General features: G+C 39.4%; 2 protein-coding genes across 2 annotated transcripts in view; both read left to right on the top strand.

The window, feature by feature from the left end:
• Positions 1 to 22121, top strand: part of LOC121453419 (protocadherin gamma-C4) — a 725389-nt gene that overhangs the window by 286474 nt on the left and 416794 nt on the right. The window lies entirely within an intron of this gene.
• On the top strand, positions 6293 to 10228 carry LOC121453433 (protocadherin beta-4-like). Its single transcript, XM_041660222.1, has one exon. It carries the CDS (start codon positions 6461 to 6463, stop codon positions 8852 to 8854), a length of 2394 nt encoding a protein of 797 aa, XP_041516156.1. The 5' UTR covers positions 6293 to 6460; the 3' UTR covers positions 8855 to 10228.

Genomic DNA, 22121 nt, shown 5'->3' with positions numbered 1-22121 from the left:
GAGAGATGGCTCAGAGGTTAAGAGCACTGGCTGCTCTTCCAGAGGTCTGAGTCCAATTCCCAGCAACCACATGGTGGCTCACAACCATCTGTAATGAGATCTGGTGCCCTCTTCTGGTGTGCAGAGGCACACATGCAGGCAGAATGCTGTGTACATAATAAAAAAATAAATCTTTAAAAAAGAAATATAGTCATTTGCAATCATTTTAGGAGCAAGAGGTTTAATACATTTCTTTATTGGCACTAGTAATCACTGTTTTTTTTTTTTTGAGACAGTGTCTCTCTACAGAGCCCTGATTGTCAGGGAACTTACTATGTAGACCTAGTTGGCCTCAATCTAATGGAGCTCCAACTACCTCTCTCTCCTTAGTAAGGGGATTGAAGGCATGCATGACCATACCCAGAGGTAATTAATATTCAAGCTTTAATTTTCATATTGGTCAAAAAAGGCAAAACCGTAGATATACCCACTGGGTTACTTTTATGCTTTCACTCTGCATGGCTGTTAAAAGTATAATCACAGTGTACAGGAATAAACTAAGAACAAGTCATTCAATAAACTATTGAGCATTCTTTCCTTTTCATATTATTGGATGAGGTGTATAAGTAGATACCACTTTGGGTTGTAAATTCTGAGCTGTTTTAATAAAAACCATGGGTTAACTTTTAAAGGTACTACAGTAAGGATGGAGCTCCATTAAGCCATATTGGTTACTGATAATCATTTCCACGTATATTGTGACTTAGGAGAAAAATATTTTCTTAACTTACTGTCAAGGTTCCTTTGAATTGTAACCTGATATGATTTAGAATTGCTCAGAATCTTGCTCAGGTAATAACTTTTGATCCATGTTCTGCCTCCACCATTGTAATTCAAAGATGTATGAAAATGGGGATCAGAGAATATCATTGACTAAGATCAACTATAATTTAGAATTACATTTAGAAGGAACCAAACCTTCAAATAATATGGATCTTTTGAATGAAAAATGTCTTAGTTTTCTATTGCAGCAGCAAAACACGATGACCGAGGCAGGAACAAAGAGTTCTGTCAAGAAAGATTCTATGAAGAAGAACAAATTCCCTGGGGACGTGCAGTTTCAGAAGATGAGAGTACATGAGCATCATGGCAGGAAGTATGGCAGAAGGCAGGAATGGTGCTGGAGAGCTACTTGAAAGCTTATACCTTGATCCAGGAGCAAGGAGCTAACTTGGAAGGAATGGGCTTCTGAAACCCCTAAGCATACCCAGTGACACACCAGTTCCAGCAAGGCCACACCTAATCCTTCTCAAAGAGTCCCACCAAGTGGGGACCAAGTATTCAATGTGTGAGCCTATGGGACCATTCTCATCCAGACCCCCATAGACTGGGCGTGACTGCTGTAGAGCACACTTTCAGCATGCTCACGGCCTTAGGTTCTATCTCCAGTACCACAAAAGAACTTTCCATTGGGTGGTTATTTTCCTAGGATTTTCTATAGTTATTAAGATTAATCATTAATCTTTATGAATCTTGTACAGTATACGTTATCTGTAGCCCTTCTCATTTGTGTTACACAATAACACAAATTCTACTTTTACAAATTATGTATGCATGAATATATATTCCTAATTATTCAAGGATATATTGTTGAAAGTTGGTGAATGAAAAAAGGTATACCATATAGACAGTAAACTAAAGAGAGTTTGGAGAATAGCAAAGTCAACCACAAATTAATTTTAAAGATCATTAAAAAACCATTAAAGAGGCCATCGTAGATGATAAAAGAGAAAATCTATTGGGAAAACATGACAACTTAAACATATATATACCAAAATATAGTACCTCAAAATAAATGTCTTAGTTACTTTGTTGTGACTGTGATAAAACACCATGGCCAAAGCAACTTAGGGATAAAGTATTTATTCTGACGCACAGTTCAAGGGTATAGTCAGTCCCGGCAGGAAGTCCTGAAGCTTGAAGTAGCTGGACACAGGGCATTTACAGCTAGGATGCAGAGAACAATGAATGCTTGTGTTAACTCCACTTTTCCATTTTTATACAGTCCAGGATCCTATTTAAAGGACTAGTGCTACCTACAGTGGGCAGGTCTTCCTACCTCAAATGATTCAAGATAGTCCCTTAAGGACATGCCCAAGGCACACATCCCAGGTAATTCTAGATCTTATCAAGCTAATAGCTGAGATCAACTGTCCCAACAAATGAAACAAAATTTGATACAAATAATATTTGATTTTGATAATTAATTTGACTGGGGTTAAAAAGAACACCTACATCATTAATGAGGTACACCTCTGGGTGTGTCTGTGAAGGTGTGTCCAGAGATACTTAACTGAGGAGATAAGACACACCCTAAACATGTTGGCACCATTCCATGGGGTGGAGCCCAAGACAATACAAAAAGAGAAAGTGAGCTGAGCCCCAGGAGACTTCTTTCTCTGCACCCTGACTTTAGATGCCTTGTGACCAGCCACTTCATGTGCCCACTGTCATGTCTTCTCCATCATAATGGATTCTATTCTCTCAAATGCCAAGTCAAAACAAAACTCCTTTGTCACTGAGTATTCATTACAACGATGGGAAAAGTGCCTAATTTACCATCAAGACCTAAAAACCAACTACAGGTCCAGTGAGGTGGTTTGGTTGGTAATACCTTTCAATAAACCTAATGGCCTGAGTTCAATCCCCAGGACCCACATGGTAGGAAAGAACAGACTCTCAAAAGTTTTCCTCTGACCCCCACACATTTGCCATGCAATATGCACTCCAAATTAATTTAATTTTTAACTAAACAAAAACTACACCTAACAGAGAATTCTATTCAAAAACAGCAGGAGATACAGTTTTTAAATTTCTAGTAGCACATTCTTCATGATAGACCATCATAAAATATGAGTCCACAAATTTTAAATATTAAACCCAAGCAAAGCTTGATCTACAACTATAAAAGAATTAACTTGGAAATTCAGAAAATTCACAAACATATGGAAATCAACATATTTCTTAGCATTCAATGAGGTAGAAAAGAAATTACAAGGAACATATCAAAATCTTCTGAAATGACCGAAACATGAAAATACAACATAGCAATGTGTATCATATGCAATTAAAGTTATGCTTAGAGGAAAGTTATGGCAGAAAATAACCCATATTAAAAAGATCTCAAATCAAAATCTCAGGCTTCTACTTTAAGACAAAACCTGTATTCCTGGTGAGTACAAAGCTAGATGGGTTGTAATGATCTAGTCTTGAAAAAAGGAACAAAAGGAAAAAATTGAATAATAAGATCAGTCTAAGCGCCAATGAACAAAAGAAAATTAGAGTAGATAGAACCAATGAATTACAAAATGAAAAACAGCATAAGTGCAAACCAATTGAAACAAAGGTGAGACTATTGTAACAATCAAGAAAACTAACAAGCTTTTATTCTGATTAACACAGAGAAAAAGAAGATTCAAATTACCAAAATGTGGAATAAAGGAGAAATTTAACCTATTTCACACAGAAGAGATTAAAATAGAGTTCTCTTATAATCCTATGATCAGCTTTAGGTAAACCAGTTATAAAACTAAAATTAACTTTAAAAATTTCTGGAAACATACACTGATAAAGTTGACTAAAGAAGAAATAGAAAGTCAGAATAGACCCATAATGAATTATTGTTAGTACTCAAATTTTCCCATAAAGTCCTAGAACCAGATGACTCCACACACAAATTCTACCAAATATTAAAGAAAAACAGCAATACTTAGAATTTGTTTAGAAAATAGAGGAACAGAAACTACTTATAAACTCATGGAGGTGGTAATTGCCCCATGATGAAATCAGAAAACACAAGAAAACTAAACACTAATTTTCTTTAAGAGCATGCCTTCAAAATTTCCCAACTAAATACTAGGATATTAACTCCATTAACATACATGGAGATTATATGTTATGACCAAGAAAGATTATCCTAGGAACAAAACATCTGTTCAATACTCAAATCAATGTAATATACTGTGTAAGCAAAATAGTAAATAAAATCACACAACTATTTCAATAAATGGAGAAAAACATTTTAGAAAACACAATACTTTCATGATGATACAACATACAAAACAGTAGGGGTAAAATGAAAAGTCTTCTGCCTGATAAAAAAGCCATAAAACCACATGGTTAACATCATATTTAACAGTAAAAAAATACAAATAAAGGACATTTGATCTCACTGCTTCTATTTAACATTGTACTAGAAGCTCTAGCCATTGTAATTAGGAAAGTACAAGGAATAAAATTATTCAGGTTGAGAACTGAAAACCAAAAACATACTTGCATATGATACTACTTATTGTATGCATATGATATACAAATATAAGCAAAATGCTGGGGAATTTACAAAAGACTAGTAAATTGTAAAATAAATTATAAAAATTTATTAAGTTTGTAGGACAAAGATCATTATCCAAAAATAGTGTTTTTAAAAATCCAGAAGTAGGAAAGGAACATAACACATTGGAACTAAATTTGCTAAAGATGTATAGCAAACCCTGGAGAACATTACATGGCATGCGACATTGGGGAAATTATTTCTGCTAAATCTCATTTTTTTCATCTGTAAAACATGGACAATGCAAGGACTAATTTTACAGAGTTGATTGGAGAGGAAATGAATTAATATGTAAAAGATTTTTTTCTGTTTGGTGATTTATAATGTTAGTACTACTGAAATTTTATCTCAAAACTTTGTCAACATGTGAAAATGGGAAAATAAAATATAGTCAAATTTTGTTTCAAACCATTTATCCTATGTCTAACTAGAACCTGCCTACTATGCTAGGGACTTTTGTATTTGTTCTGCTCAGGGGACCTGTTTTTCATTCATTTTTTAAAAAGATACATCCTTTGTTTTTAGTCTCTTCAGTATTTATTTTATATCTTTACTTTATTTTATGCCAGTGCTTATGCAGACAGAAATGTAACTATGTGAGTGTATTTATTTATTCAACTAACACTTGATCAATACTTACAATAACCCAGGTTTTCCAATCCAGAGTATGAGAGAACTGACATATTTTAGCAACAACTTATTTAACATAAACCATAAATCAATCCAATAACTAAATGAAATCAGGTGAACAGGCACAGAAAATCCTGCACAAGATAGGTAAATGATACACCATCAAGTAGACAACCTGTAGCCAATAACCTAGTTAAATGTTCCCCCATGATGCTCCAGCTGTCTTTCAGGGTAACCATAGCAGCTACACTCACGCTGGAAATATTTTCAGATGAATTCTCTAGTTGTCATGGGCAATCCCTGGCACACCCTTCACTCTCTGCCCATAAGATTGTGAGGAGATGGGAATCTTATTGTTTCATGCTCAAAATATTTTAAGTGAGTACTTGCTTTCTCCTGGGGTTTATGATGCCCACGATTTAAAGGGTTACATGAAGCTCACTATAAAATAAACCTCACCCATGATAGATTATATCATATCAAATCAGAAACCAAAATAAAGCCTCATTTAAGAATTAATTCCTTACATACAGGTAGCTAAAAGCCTTGGGAAAATTGTATGAGTTCCACTCTCTTGATTTTGTCCTACTCGGATCCTGATTATAGAGTAACTCTATCATTTCAAGCCTCAATTACCTTATTTGTTAAAATTCTTTAATCCCCTCTCCAGGCCATTCTGTGGCTCGATCATGGTTTACCTAATCTCTCTCTGTAGATCTATTTTATTTCACACAGTAAACATCAAACTACTTTATTCAATGGTTCTGCTATTGGCACACCAGTGTAGAGAAATAGAAGCCATCCTTAGGAAAAAAAAAATCTCTTCTTTAAGATGATATGGTATAGATTACTTAAAATTTTTGCATCTCTAAAAAGTGCTTATTTGTGAGAAACAAACTGATGCACCTATCATGAAGTGGATTCGAAATTAAGAATTTAGTTTACTTGGTTAGATATGCAAAATACAAAAGAACTGTCAAATTCCACCACTTGGCCACTGAGAAAACTGAGTTAACTACCTGTTTTATGTTAAAAATTCTTCTGGACCATACCCCAAATTGAAAAATATTTATTATTTATGTAACCTAAAATGAGAAAAACACTTGTAAACATAAAAGTATAAACATTTCTACATGTTCATTTGGAAATTTTCAAAAGATTTCCGACCTGAAAACACGGTCATTTTCTCAATATGGACGCAGGGTGGCGCTGCAGGCTAAGGTTATGAATAACCTCTTAAAAAGCTTCCTGGCCCTTTGTGTTGCAAGACAGAATCAAAAACACGGACAGGAAGCATTTCAAGGAATACAGGGCTCTAAATGGGTTTGGGCTGCGGTATTCTAAATTAACAAAGATTAAGAGCAACTAGATAAAGAATCCTCTAACGGAGAAATCAGAATTCTGCTTTCAAGCCATTCAGAGTGAGCTGAACAATCAGATGCAAGCACTCGCGTTTTCATCATGGAGAAGCAGGAGAGAAATCACCCAAACAGGCAAGTGATTGCTTTCTTTTTTGTGCTGCTGTGGGATAAGGTTCTAACGATGCCTACTCGGTACTCTGTCCTGGAGGAAACAGAAAGCGGCTCCTTTGTAGCCCATCTGGCCAAGGACCTGGGTCTGAAATCTGGGGATCTGACTGCCAGGTCTGCACGGGTGGTGTCTGACTATGACAAACAGCAGTTAATTCTGGATCCCGAGACTGGAGATCTGCTTCTGAGGGAGAAACTAGACCGGGAAGAGCTCTGTGCCTCTGTGGACCCCTGTGTGCTGCATTTCCAGGTGTTCCTAGAAAAACCAGTGCAATTTTTCCAAGGAGAATTACTGATCCAGGACATAAATGACCACTCACCAGAATTCCCAGATAGGGAAATGCTTTTGAAAATACCAGAAAATAGCAAGCCAGGCACTCTGTTACCATTGAATTTAGCCCAGGATTTGGATGTGGGCAGCAATGGGCTTCAAGAGTACACAGTCAACCCCAACTCTCATTTTCATGTCCTCACTCGAAATAATAGTGAAGGCAAGAAATACCCAGAATTGGTGCAGGACAGAGCCCTGGACAGAGAGGAGCAGGCAGAGCTGAGCTTGACCCTCACGGCTCTGGATGGGGGCTCTCCACCTAGGTCAGGAACAGCCATGGTTCGAATCCTGATCCTGGACATCAATGACAATGCCCCTGAATTTGTGAAGACCCCCTATGAGGTACAGGTCCTGGAGAGCAGCCCCCCAGACTCCCCAGTCCTGACTGTCCTAGCACAGGATGCAGATGCTGGCAACTTTGGGAGAGTTTCCTATGGCTTGTTCCAAGCATCAGATGAAGTTCAACAGACGTTCTCAATAAACGAAATCACGGGAGAAATACGACTGAAAAAGGGATTGGACTTTGAGAAAATTAAGTCTTACCACGTGAAAATCGAGGCCACGGATGGAGGAGGCCTTTCTGGGAAGGGCGCTGTGCTGATAGAGGTGGTGGATGTGAACGACAATGCCCCAGAGCTGACCATATCTTCACTGACCAGCTCAGTCCCAGAAAATGCTCCCGCAACTGTGGTTGCTATCTTCCGAATACGAGACAGAGACTCTGGAGAGAACGGGAAAATCATTTGTTCTATTCCAGATACTCTGCCATTCATTTTAAAACCCTCTAATAAGAATTTCTACACCCTGGTGACAGAGGGGCCACTGGACAGAGAGAGCAGAGCTGAGTACAACATCACCATCACAGTCAGCGACATGGGCACACCCAGGCTCACAACACAACACACCATAACAGTGCAGGTCTCTGACGTCAACGACAACGCCCCCGCCTTCACACAAAGCTCCTACACCCTGTTTGTTGAAGAGAACAACAGCCCCGCCCTGCACATAGGCACCATCAGCGCCACAGACTCAGACTCAGGCTCTAATGCCCACATCACCTACTCGCTGCTGCCAACCCACGACCCGCAGCTGGACGTCTTCTCGCTCATCTCCATCAATGCTGACAACGGACAGCTGTTTGCGCTCAGGGCGCTGGACTACGAGGTCCTTCAGACCTTCGAGTTCCTCGTGGCTGCCACAGACCAAGGCTCGCCCGCGCTCAGCAGCCAGGCACTGGTGCGCGTTCTGGTGCTGGACGCCAACGACAATGCGCCCTTCGTGCTCTACCCTCTGCAGAACGCCTCTGCGCCCTTCACAGAGCTGCTACCCAGGGCGGCAGAGCCTGGCTACCTGGTCACCAAGGTGGTGGCTGTGGACCGCGACTCTGGCCAGAATGCCTGGCTGTCGTTCCAGCTGCTTAAGGCCACGGAACCAGGGCTGTTCAGCGTGTGGGCTCACAATGGCGAGGTGCGCACCTCCAGGCTGCTGAGTGAGCGCGATGCACCCAAGCACAGGCTGCTGCTGCTGGTCAAGGACAATGGCGATCCTCCGCGGTCTGCCAGTGTCACTCTGCATATGCTGGTGGTGGATGGCTTCTCTCAGCCTTACCTGTCTCTGCCGGAGGTGGCGCGTGACTCCATGCAGGACAATGAGGACTTACTCACACTCTATTTGGTCATCGCCTTGGCATCTGTGTCTTCGGTCTTCCTCTTGTCTGTGCTGCTGTTCGTGGGGGTGAGGCTGTGTAGGAGGGCCAATGCGGCCTCTCTTGGTGGCTGCTCTGTGCCTGAAGGACACTTTCCTGGACACCTGGTGGACATCAGTGGCACGGGAACCCTGTCCCAGAGCTATCAGTATGAGGTGTGTCTGACCGGGGATTCTGGGACTGGTGAGTTCAAATTCCTCAAACCCATGGTCTCCAACCTGTTGCTTCAGGATGCTGGGAGAGAAGTTAAGGAAAGTCCCCACTGCAGGGATAGCTTTGTATTCAACTAAGTGTTGTCAATTCCTAGACGTTGTCATTTTAAGAAATGTCCTTGTTTCTAAGAGGTTTTCTACTAGTCTAACCTACATATTCTTAATTGCGCTGTTTTTATTGGTATGAAGATACTAGGCTTTTAGTTGCACTAATCATATTTCATCTTTTTCTCTGCATATGCATATCTCTTGATTATTAGGGTTATTATAAACCTTAATAACCCAAATTGTATAAATTTTCTTTGAATGATAGCTCTTTTTAAAAGGCTTATTCTTTTGTTAATAGATACAGCTTTCTGCATGCATGCCAGAAGAGGGCGCCAGATCTCATTATGGAAGGTGGTTGTGAGCCACCCTGTGGGTGCTGGGAATTGAACTCTGAACCTCTGAAAGAGAACCCAGTGCTCTTAACCTCTGAACCATCCTTCTCCCCAGTTCTCTGGATGATACTCTTAATGATCTTCTGAGGCATTTCAGTGCCCTCAAGAAAACTTACATTTGTGCATGAATTTGTGGCACCTGTGCTTTCCATGTAATTTGATGTTTTCAAAGGTAGATTGTTAAAGATCACCTAAGTTGCCTGGATCCTTCTGCACGAATAGAAAGTAACGTTACATCGGGTTCGCTTTCAGACCACGAGCCCTGAATAGTCAAGTCATAAAATTTCAACTGTATGTGAATGTACACAGAGTTGTGACATTCTCTGCTTGTGAGCATCATGCACACTAGTGGTCTTGTTTATTGGCTGCAGGTATCCTGGAAATACTAAGGTTAAAGTTTTGAATTCTTATGTGATAAAAATTAAAGAGAAAATATAAATGAATTTCTCATTTCACTTATTAAATAAAATTGTTGCATCACTGCTTTGCCATAATCTCTTTTAATAATTAATCTCAGAATAAGAATTTTTTCCCTTCTTTCTTAAAAGGAAAAGGCAGGGCTGTTGAGGGCCTCACATTTATCTGTTTCTTTCCTCATACAAAAAAGTCCAAGCATGTGGTAATGTGTGTGTGTTTTCTGGAAGCTTCTTGACACCTTTAAAATGATTTTCTTGAAGTTTTGGTATTCTGTTTGATTTTGTTTATCGACAGATTTGAAATTTTTCACTTTTTGTTTCTTGGTGGAGTTGGGTAGAGTTTATCAAGCAGAAAAGATTACTTTTGGTGTTAAATCATTTTGTTTTGTTGTTTAGCATACCCGTCAGTTACCTCGAGATAAACTGATGAATAATTATGAATAGTATTTTGCTTGTTAATAAAGTGGAGCAGTAGCATGCTTATTGATTTGTAATCACGGCTCTCTGTTGTGTTCAATAAGCCCGTAGAACTGATTGCTTGGTTTCTAACTCATTACATGTATGTAGATAAGTAAGACTATATCAAAAATTCTTAAAGTTTTGGCAGAAAATGAGCAATTGAAAAGCTTTCTTTATATCTCTCTATCTATTTCAAATCTGTCAGTCTATTTGAAGAGAGGTAGTTGTAGTTTTACCCACATTCATCTCCTCATGGAAGCTACACAGCAATGAAAAAAGCAAGTTATGGCAGATTAGGTTCTTGGTGAAATGTGGAGTTTAGTCATCATTCATATTTTTTTTAAAAAAGCAATAAATAATCATGAAAGCCAGTGAGCCACACACACAGAAGACCTGAAAGTGGGGAGGAGACCTGTTGGGAAGAAGGGCTTTGTCAGGAGAGTCTCTAAAAAGCAAAGCCTACTTGAGCATCTCACGGGAAAGGTGCTCAAAACAAGATCCAGGAGAGGAAAAGTACTAAAGAAACCGTATGAAGACATATATTTCTGTTAAAGGTGCATCTATAAAGCCAGGAACTGACTTGTGAGCATTAGTCATGAAATCAAAGACAATGTCTTTAAATTCCTGGGGGAAAGTATTCCCGAATATAACTCTAGCACACAGAGCCTTCAGAGTTGAAACTTCTCAGCAAAGACTGAGAGAAATCATTGACTCACATGGAACTGAGAGAAACACTTTTAATGGATTGAGTAGGCAGAAGGAAACAATCCCAAATGAATTACAGACTTGTGTCAAGAGGTAAAAAGTAGCAGGAAAGGTTACAAGTGAATATTGACCAGGTGTTGACTCTATAAAGCAAGAACAGTGGTGTCTTAAGATAATACAGAGCAGAGAAAAAGATGTACAGAAAAATGAGAGAAATCAGGAAAAAAAACCTCTAAAAATGAAAAGAGAGCTGGTCTTGGAGGCACCCTCCTTCAATCTCAACACTAAGGAGGCAGAGGCAGGTGGATAATTGAGTTGGAGGCTAGCCTGTTGTTCACAGTGAGTACCAGGCCAGCTAGGACTATATAGTGAGACCTGACTCAAAAAAATTGGTTTTCTAAGCAAATTATATAATAGTCTTACTCCTTTTATTTATCATCAATTCATGAGCATGTTTTGTATAATTTAGGTTTTGGGAGCCTTTTTCGATTTTTCTCTTTCTTTGAAATATCCTTCTGTTCACACAGCTATGTTACATAATTTTTTATTTTTATGGTTTCAGTTGGCTTTAAGGGTATTTTATTTGGAAATTAAGTGTACTTTTAGAAGAAAATAAACAGTTCCTTATTTGACTTTTTCATTTTCTTCCTTATCTTTATAATTTCTTTCTGGAAACTTTATTTTCTGAGCTTCTCGTTCCATTCTCTATGTCCCTTGACTTCATATTTTTATTTCTCCTTGCTGTGTTAGCAGGCTATTTTACTGTCATCTCAGCTCATGCCGAGTCTCTCAGTCAACAAAGATGTACAAGCATCTAAGAGCTAGTTTATAAAGTTTGTTTCAAAGATAATTTATTTCTAGTTTCATTATTTTTAACAATTAAGGACCTCGCATGATTTTTATATTTACTTGGGATGGAGTTTTCATCTCTCAGTTCTCCCTTGGTTCCTTTAGATATAAAGCATGGAGATGACCACATCGTCACGATGGAGAATTCATATATACACACACACCTACATAGTCTACATGTACAACTTCTATCAGATAAATTATACCATCATGTATTGCATCTACTTTCTGGTTATCATAGGTTTAATGTGTGGAATTACTATTGCTAACCTTGGCTGCTCTCTTCTTTACTTTGCTGAGAAGTCTTAGGGCAATGAGAACAGATTCATGAGAAAGTCATCTTTTTCCAATGAATTTTTTCTCATACAATGGCTGCTGTGACAACCTTTTCCTGCCTGCCATTTTTGCCCTCCCTCTTTTCTTTCTTTTTTCCTCATTCCTCTCTTTCTATCTCACTTGTACTAAATATTTAGAGTCAAGAAGCACATTACATAAGAATGGTAAGTATGTTGAATGTGTGCAGGATATTTGGTAAAACATAAAATTTGACTGTATTCAGTTGGTGAAATCATGTGAACTAGTGGGTCATAGACTTCCTAGATTATATTGTCATATCTGTCATACAAGTGTATCTATTTTGTTTTTGTTAATCTTTACTAAATCAAGCCATCAAATTTATAAGGAACAATGTTGTTGCATTTGACAATTTATAAAAAATCCCATTTTGAATTTAAAAACTGAAGAAAACATAAAATCTGATCTGTCGCATCTATTAGATAAGATATTATAAGCCGGGCGGTGGTGGCGCACGCCTTTAATCCCAGCACTTGGGAGGCAGAGGCAGGTGGATCTCTGTGAGTTCGAGACCAGCCTGGTCTACAAGAGCTAGTTCCAGGACAGGCTCCAAAACCACAGAGAAACCCTGTCTCGAAAAACCAAAAAAAAAAAAGATATTATAAAAGTCCATTTCAAATGTTGAATTATTAAAAACGAACATATGAGGACTAACACAAATGTTTAAACTTGTTAAAAGAGCATATCACAAATCAGCTAGGTGCCAGCAACTCTGAATAGATTATGATATCCAAATTTCAAAAGGACACTGTAAGATAGAAATTACACAACAACCTCTTCTATATATATATACATGGTCATGCTAATTTTTTTTAACAAAAAGACAATCAAATTCAGAGATGTGTGAGAAGAAAGCAAATGATATCACGCATTAATCTGTATAATGCAAAGCAGTTTAGCATGTGAAATCTGATTACTGCAACCCATCATAGCAAGAGGTCAAGGAGAAAAGCAACACAATTAATCACAATGGATACAGAAAAATTACTCAACAAAATACAGCACATACTAATGGGAAAAATTATAGCAAAAGAATACAGAAGGAAACTTTTGAGTATGTTCAAAAGTATACAGCAGCCAAACATGGTAACACATATTTAATTCTAGCATGCAGGAGGCAGAGGCAGGAGGATCTCTGTGAGTTCAAGACCATTCTCCATAGTGAATTCCAGAACAGCCCAAGCTACACATAATGACACCCAGTCTCATAAGATACCCAAACAAGTATATATGTGTATAATAAATATTACTAAAGACAAACTATTAAAATTTTTCTGCTGGAGATCAACAATGACATAGGGATGTCCACCCTGGCTACTAACAAGATTTTACTACCAGTTCCAGCCAGAGAAATAAGGTAAAGAAGAAGAAAAAGGCACAGCAGAAGGAATAAAATTATATTTTAAGTGACGAAATTATGTGATTAAAATCATGAAAATTCTGCTATCAGAAGTAAACATCAGCATAAATAATATAAGAGGCCACACCCAAGTGGGTGGGTAACTTAAAGGCTACTGGTAGTAGGAATTCCTGCAGCACAGAAGTGATAAAGCAAGCCAGGAATGCCGGCCGATGCGAGATCAGCTCTGTTTATAAGAAGAAAAACTGAAATAGCATTTAAAATGGCTTCCAAATATATAAACACCAAGAAACAAGTCTCCTAGGGAATTATAAAGTGGGAAGATAAAAAATTATTGAGAAAAATATAAAGATCTAAATGAACGGAGGAATGCACAATAATCTATAGGAAAGACTCAGCTGCTGAAATATTGTTTATCTTTCGAAGAATCAATAAATCATAAAACCTTATGCAGAATTTCAGCAATCTTCTTTGTATATTTGATGGACTTTCTTGTATACAAATACAGAGAAAATAATTAACAATCTTGACCCAAAATAATGATCTGTGGAAGAAATAATTGATGATGCACACTTTATTAAAATTAGGGGGCTGGAGAGATGGCTCAGCGGTTAAGAGCACTGACTGCTCTTCCAGAGGACCCAGGTTCGATTCCCAGCACCCACATGGCAGCTCACTTTATTAAAATTAGATTTTATGCTCTGTGAAAGAGTCTACCAAAAAGTGTCAAAGATCAGGAGAAAATGCTGCCAAATGCTGCGCAAATACAGACTTTAAAGACTCAACATTAAGAAAACTTGCCTACATAATGCCAAGAATACTAACACTTACCAAACAAAACTCTGAGATGGTGTGATGGCTATTCTTGGTTGTCAACTTGACTACAGCTGAAATTAACTAAAACCCCCAAATGGGACACACCTGTGAAAGATTTTGCTTACTTTGAAGTGGAAAGATCCACTTCTAAACAGATCTTCAAGGTGGGTAGATGCGCCGTTAATCCAGTTCTTTCGGTGTGAGAAGATTCATCTCTAATCTGGGCTGCACCTTCTGCTGGGAGCCTTTATAATTGTGGTTCTCAGCCTTTTGGTTGTGATCCATTGAGGAGGATCAAATGGCCCTCTCACAGGGGTCGCCTAAGACTATTGGAAAATACAGATTTTTTATTATTAGTCACACAGTAGCAAGGTTATAGTTTTATTAAGTAACAATGAAAATAATTTTATTGTTGGGGACACCACAGCAAGGGGAACTGTATTGAAAGGTCACCACATCAGGTAGGCAGAGAACCATTGCTTTATAAAGACATGAAAGAAGGAATCTTTTCCCTCTTTTTCTGCTTGCTCTAGCCTTGCTAGCAAGTCCATTTCTTCACTGGCATTAGAACCTCCCTCTTTGGGATTCCAATGTATACTGAAGACCAGCTGAGACATCCAGCCTCATGGACTGAACAACTACTGGATTCTTGGACCTTCCATTCATAGGCATCCATTTTTGGATGAGCTGAACCATAACTCATAATTTATTCTAATGAATTCCTTTATATACATATATTCTTACTATAATAAATATTATATATATATTATATATATATACACACTCTAGAGAACCCCGGCTAATACAGATGATGAATAATCACATGGGAAGATGCTCCATGTCAACAAGTTTGAGAAATGAAACACCACTACCCAACCATAAGGCAGAATGACTAATCTGTGGGACATTGACACTACCACTGCTGAGAGGACATGGCACACCAAGAACCTCATTTATGGGTTATGGGAATGAAAATGATATGGTCATTTTAGAAGATTGTTTGGCAGCAAAACCAAGCACACTCTTACTATAGGAGACAGCAATCATGGTTCTTAGTATTTAAGTTAGTTGAAACTATGTTTGCACAAAAAACTGAAACAGGGCATTTACTGGAGCCTTTTACATCACTTGTCAAACTCTAACAGTTACCAAGATCCTTCAGTAAGTGAAACTGAGATAGCCTAATTCAATCACAAAATGGAATATTATTTAATGCCAAGTTAAATGAGCTGTCAAGTCATGAAGAGTCTCTGAGAAAACACGTTTATCACTGAAGTAAGCTGAAAAATTCTAACTATATGAAATATCGAAAAGTTCAAAGGATACAGGCAGTATAAAAGACCAATGATTTCCAGAGATTCAGAAAATGGAGATGTAGATAAATAAATTGATTTTGAAGATTTGGTGTCAGAGAAATGGCTTCATGTTACTAAAAAATAGATGCATGTCATGATAAATTGTGTGTGTGTGTGTGTGTGTGTGTGTGTGTAGTATGTAGAAGGAATCCTAGTTAAAGTGATGGACTCAGGGAAATATATGTTAATATTGAAGCTCAATCAGTTATAAGAAATGTACCACTCTAGACTGAACTATAATGAGTAAGGTTGTGCCCAGTTGTGGCAGTTCTCTATGCCTTTTAATATTTTTTGTTGGTTTAACATTCATTACAAGTCATTTATTTCAAAAGGAAACTTACCTTTAAGATAATAAGACCTATTGTGGAGTTATAAGAAGTAAGAGAGAATAGCATTACTGTTTGATATTCAGGCAAATGGAATCTTTGAGCTGATTCATGATCACCTGACTTAGGATATTGTGACAACTCAGAAACAATGGGAAATGGGTCATCTTTTCAGTACAGAATGCAAAGGATTTGGGAAAATATGGACCCTAATTTTATGCACTTGAAAGAGTTTATGTTGATTATAGCTTTAAATATGAAAATAAAAAGTAATCATCCAAAATACATAAGAATTCTTATGACCTTGGAGATAGAAATATTTAAACAGTAAAATAGTGCTACCCAGACATGGAAAATATTGACAGATAAGGTTAAGTTAAAATTACTAATTTTTGTTTCTCAAAGAAGGCATAGAAAAAATTATTTGCAATATGCATATACAAAACAGGATTATACTAAGAATATAGATTCTCCTACAGACCAAAAAGCCATCAGACCAATGCCTCAGATAGGAAATATACAAAAGAACTCATCATGAGAATGCATCTGAATGGTCAATAAACATGTGAAAGTTTGTAACATTTCATTGATCTCCAGGGAAATGCTAATTAAGTGTAAACTATGACATCCATACTCATTAGCGTGATTAAAACTGGGGAAGACAGCATCAAATGTTGACAAGATTATGGAGCAACTGGAATTCCCATGTGTTGCTGGAATTACTTTTTCACATTGCTAGGAATGGAACCCAATCCACTGACACTAGGCAAGCATTCTACTATTGAGCTATTTCGAGCATTTAAAGGAATGTCTTTGAGACAGTGACTGGCTCTGTATCCCACTCTGGCCTTGAATTTGTGATACCACTTTGTGTGTCTTCTCAGAGATGGGACTAGAGGGGTGAGCCACCAGCTCAGCACAAGTGCTTTTGAAAACCATTTCACAGCCTTTGTCAAGACCAAATGTATTTTCACACTTGGATGTACAGCACATCATTCTGATACATATAACCTATGCATATTTTATACATTGGACATGTGAAGGATTGTTCACAAGAGTAATATCCAAGATGCAAATCTAGGCTTGATGTGATGCACGCCTATAATCTCAGGACTCGGGAGGCAGAGGCAGGCAGATCTCTCTGAGTTTGAGGTCAACATGGTCTGAAAAATGAACCAGGACAGCCAAAGCTGTTACACAGAGAAACCCTGCCTTCAAAAAGCAAGCCAAAACAAACAAAGCAAAACAAAAAACCAAGCAACCGAAACTGAAACCTGGAAATCGGCAATGTTCCTTTTGTGGTGTGTTGTGCGTGCACATGATGCAGACGTATGGAGGAATGGTAGGAACGATGACAACAGCATACCATAGGTGAACATGCCAAAGAAGATGCAAGTGAAGAGCTATCTTACAGCAGAGGGGTACTCTACCGGCACTACTTTAAAAGTCCTAAGAGAAGCAAAAATATCCTATGGTAATAAAACGGCAGGGGGAGCTTTTTTTCTCTTTAGGTGTGAGCTACTTATATAGATTCTGCTTATTAGACCGTATTATCTTGGCGATCCTTTGTTGTGCTGTATACTCAAGACCGGTGCCCTTTTTATGTATATTTTAGTGGAAAGTAATTGGGGAATATTCCAATATTTTGTAGGTATCCATTACATTGAATTTATGTATTCAAAACGTCTTCCATACATATCTATTGCTATTTTGTTCATTTAAAAAGTTACATTCATTGAAAATTAACTCATCAAATGTGTCGGAACTTATGGTTGCTAAGATCTGAGCACTCAATGGAAGAAGAGCTCTGCATCTTAAAGGGTGTTTAAACACAACAGGGTTGGACTGAGAACAAAAAACTAGTGTACCCAATTGCAACACTAGAAAAGTACGCACGGTGGCGCTGCAGACTAACAATTTGTATTAGGAGGCGCTCTAAGGATGAGCAGGAAGTCCTTCCCAGTAATCAGAATGCGGACTGTTCCTGGAGAGAAGGGGGCATTTACATAAGATCTAGGATAATGGACTCCTGTAAGCAATTCGGGAAGATTTAAGTCGAGGTTATTTCATCAAACATTATCTGTGTGGATTGAAACAGCCAAGATTTAGAAGCAACAGCGCCTTAGGAACTGCATTTGAACGATGGAGACAGCTCTAGCAAAAACGCCAAAGAAAAGGCAAGTCGTTTTTCTTACTATATTGCTGCTTTTATGGGAGGCTGGCTCTGAGGCAATTAGATATTCTATGCCAGAAGAAACAGAGACTGGATACTTGGTGGCTAATCTGGCAAAAGATCTGGGGCTTAGGGTGGGTGAACTGGCCACTAGAGGGGCGCGAATCCATCATAGAGGAAACAAAGAGCTCTTGCAGCTGGATGCAGAGTCCGGGAATTTGATCCTGAAGGAAAAACCAGATAGGGAGGTGCTGTGTGGGGCGACAGAACCCTGTGTGCTGCGCTTCCAGCTCATACTGGAAAACCCTGTGCAGTTCTTCCAAACTGACCTGCAGCTCACAGACATAAACGACCATTCTCCAGAGTTCCCGCACAGGGAAATGCTCCTAAAAATTCAAGAAATCGCCCAGCCAGGGACTGTGTTTCCTCTGAAGGCAGCTCAGGACCCTGACATAGGCAGCAATGCTGTTCAGAACTACACAGTCAGCCCCAACCTCCACTTCCATGTCGTTACTCACAGTCGTGCTGATGGCAGGAAATACCCAGAGCTGGTGCTGGACAGAGCCCTGGACAGGGAGGAGCAGCCTGAGCTCACTTTAACCCTCACTGCTGTGGACGGTGGGTCTCCACCCAGGTCTGGGACCACCACAGTTCGCATTGAGGTCGTGGACATCAATGATAATGCTCCCCAGTTTGTACAGTCGCTCTATGAGGTTCAAGTCCCTGAGAACAGCCCCCTTGATGCCTTAGTATTGACTGTCACTGCCAGAGATTTAGATGCTGGGATAAATGGGAATGTAGCCTACTCTTTGTTTCAAGGTGGTGAAGTTTCTCAACCATTTGTAATAGACCAAGTTACAGGAGAAATTCGCCTTAAAGGGGCATTGGATTTTGAGGCAACTCACTATTATACCATGGAAATTGTAGCGGCAGACAGTGGAGGTCTTTCAGGGAAATGCAGTGTAGCTATACAGGTGTTGGATGTGAATGACAACGCCCCTAAACTCACCATATCTTCGCTCACTAGTTCAATCCCCGAAAATGTTCCTGAAGCTGTAGTCGCTGTTTTCAGTGTTTCTGACCCAGATTCTGGGGACAATGGAAGGATGGTGTGTTCTATTCAGAACGATCTCCCATTTCTTTTGAAGCCCACATTCGAGAACTATTACACTTTAGTGACAGAGGGGCCACTGGACAGAGAGAGCAGAGCTGAGTACAACATCACCATCACAGTCAGCGACATGGGCACACCCAGGCTCACAACCCAGCACACCATAACAGTGCAGGTCTCTGACGTCAACGACAACGCTCCTGCCTTCACACAAAGCTCCTACACCCTGTTTGTTGAAGAGAACAATAGCCCCGCCCTGCACATAGGCACCATCAGCGCCACAGACTCAGATTTGGGCTCCAATGCCCACATCATCTACTCGCTGCTGCCCACCCATCACCCGCAGCTGGATCTCTCCTCGCTCATCTCCATCAACGCCGACAATGGGCAGCTGTTCGCGCTCAGGGCACTAGACTACGAGGCCCTGAAGACCTTCGAGTTCCGCGTGGGCGCCACAGACCAAGGCTCGCCTGCGCTCAGTAGCCAGGCGCTTGTGCGGGTGCTGGTGCTGGACGCCAACGACAATGCGCCCTTCGTGCTCTACCCTCTGCAGAACGCCTCTGCGCCCTTCACAGAGTTGCTGCCCAGGGCGGCAGAGCCTGGCTACCTGGTCACCAAAGTGGTGGCAGTGGACCGAGACTCTGGCCAGAACGCCTGGCTGTCATTCCAGCTGCTCAAGGCCACGGAGCCAGGGCTGTTCAGCGTGTGGGCTCACAATGGCGAGGTGCGCACCTCCAGGCTGCTGAGTGAGCGCGATGCACCCAAGCACAGGCTGCTGCTGGTGGTCAAGGACAATGGCGATCCTCCGCGGTCTGCCAGTGTCACTCTGCATGTGCTGCTGGTGGATGGCTTCTCTCAGCCCTACCTGCCTCTGCCAGAGGTGGCGCGCGACCCCGCCCAGGATGAGGATGCACTTACGCTGTACCTGGTTATTGCCTTGGCATCTGTCTCTTCAGTCTTCCTCTTGTCTGTTCTGCTGTTTGTGGGGGTAAGGCTGTGCAGGAGGGCCAGGGCGACCTCACTGGGTGCCTGCTCTGTGACTGAGGGTCACTTTCCTGATCACCTGGTGGATGTCAGCGGTACAGGGACCTTGTCCCAGGGTTACCAGTATGAGGTGTGTCTGACTGGAGACTCTGGGACCACAGATTTCAAGTTCTTTAATCCCATTATCCCCAGTGGTCTGTTTCAGGACCCCTAGCTAAATTCCAGTTACCAGGAGACGTAGGTTTCAATAACCACATCAGAAATAGTTGCTTTTTATTTTCCTTTTGCTTTCCATATTCTTTCATTGAGTCAATATATTTCTACATCGATTTTATTCTCTGTTTTCTTTTAGTGTATTTTGTGTGGGGGGGGCGAGAACTGTGCTTCCTATTTTGCCAGTGTAACCCTAATGCATCTTTTTCCATCACTAATTTATTAGGTGGATATATAACTCTGTTGTGTTTCTCTGGTTATTTCAAATGCTCTTCTCAGGAACTCATTTCTTCCTCTCCATTATAACCAGCATGGATTTCTGCAACATCCACTTCAAATGGTGTCTTGCTGTATAGAATTAATTTTGATTTTCACTTCCCTCCAGCTTGGTAAATTTTCAGGGTTCATCATCCATTGTGAGATTTTCAGAGGTGCACACACCACACCTTGATACTATTCACTTATCCCATTCCTTAATCCTCTGTTTTTCTCCCCATCACCGTCTTAAACCCCCCATTTTGCCTTCATGTACTAATTGACTTTTAGAGGGTGATTATTTAGCTTAAATGATCTGCAGCTCCATGTCTCTCAAAATGACATTTTCATTCTTGATGCCCGAATAAAGTAACTCCATCATGCATGTATTTCCCTCACAGACACATATGTGTTATAATGGTAACACAGCATTGTGTACAGCTAATAAAGGGTGAACATGAGATACCGTCATCTGTCATAGTTTTCCATGTTTCATACATAAAAGAAAGGAGTGCGTTGTTAAGTTTATCATCTTTTCTGACAATCACAGTTAATATTTCAAGACTTTATTTGCTTAAGTACAGGCCAAAATGGCTTCTAAAATGTGCCAGAAATAACGTTGCTTGACCTAAGCCATTGCCAGTGGCTGAGTGTGCTTTCACCTTGTATGAGAAGAGATTTAGTGAGCCATGTGTTTGGATGATAAGCTGATTTATAAATGCTGTATAAACATGAGTGCCCATTAACCTTTCCACAAACTATGCAGATGAGTAGCTTTTAAGTGTTTTAATCTTTTTATCACTAATACTTATTTGTCATAAATAGGGTGACTTAGGGGAACTATTTCCATTGCATCCTATCTACCAATGGGTTCTTCCTTTCTATTTCCATCTGTCATGATGTAGGATTGTTGGGAATGAAATCTGCCAATCCACACCAGTATCCTTCCTACAACATTTTAACTGAAGAGTGTACAAATATAGGAATTTATAATGGGGAAAAACAGTATCATTAGGGAAGTTGGAATTTTATACAACTAAATATAATACATGGAAGCAATGAAAATCACAATATATGCATATTTTGAGTGAATGTCTCTAAAAAAATGTTTCACATAACAAGTCATTATTTCTTTGGTTAAATTTACTTAAAAATCATTTTCCATATTTTATCACCCAGATATATCTATCTAGTATTTGAATGTTCTACAAGAAAAATAATTTAACTTATCAAAAATTAAAAATGATAAAAGATTAAAAAAATAAAAAAAGAAAAAAATTAAAAATGAGTTGGGAAATGGTCGTGCTTACCTTTAATCCAAGGAGGCAGAGGCAAAGGCAAAGGCAGAGGCAGAGGCAGATGAATCTCTGTGAGTAGAAGGCCTGGTCTACAAAGTGAGTTTCATGACAGCCAAGCCTGTTACACAGAGAAACCCTGTCTCAAAAACCCAAAAATAACTGAAAATAGTTTTGGAAATTACGGAAAGACAAGAATTCATATTGACATAATTTCAATCATTAGTAGCTGTA

This window comes from Microtus oregoni, unplaced genomic scaffold (genome assembly GCF_018167655.1).
Source record: "Microtus oregoni isolate MIOR12 unplaced genomic scaffold, Mior012 000011F_ref0000422, whole genome shotgun sequence".
Taxonomy (NCBI): Eukaryota; Metazoa; Chordata; class Mammalia; order Rodentia; family Cricetidae; genus Microtus; species Microtus oregoni.
The sequence above is the reverse complement of the archived record's forward strand: the minus strand, read 5'-3'. Positions and strand labels throughout refer to the sequence as shown.

Bases quoted from the DNA above. Each gene is read 5' to 3' on its own strand.
- LOC121453433 (XM_041660222.1), top strand. From the start codon at position 6,461: ATGGAGAAGCAGGAGAGAAATCACCCAAACAGGCAAGTGATTGCTTTC.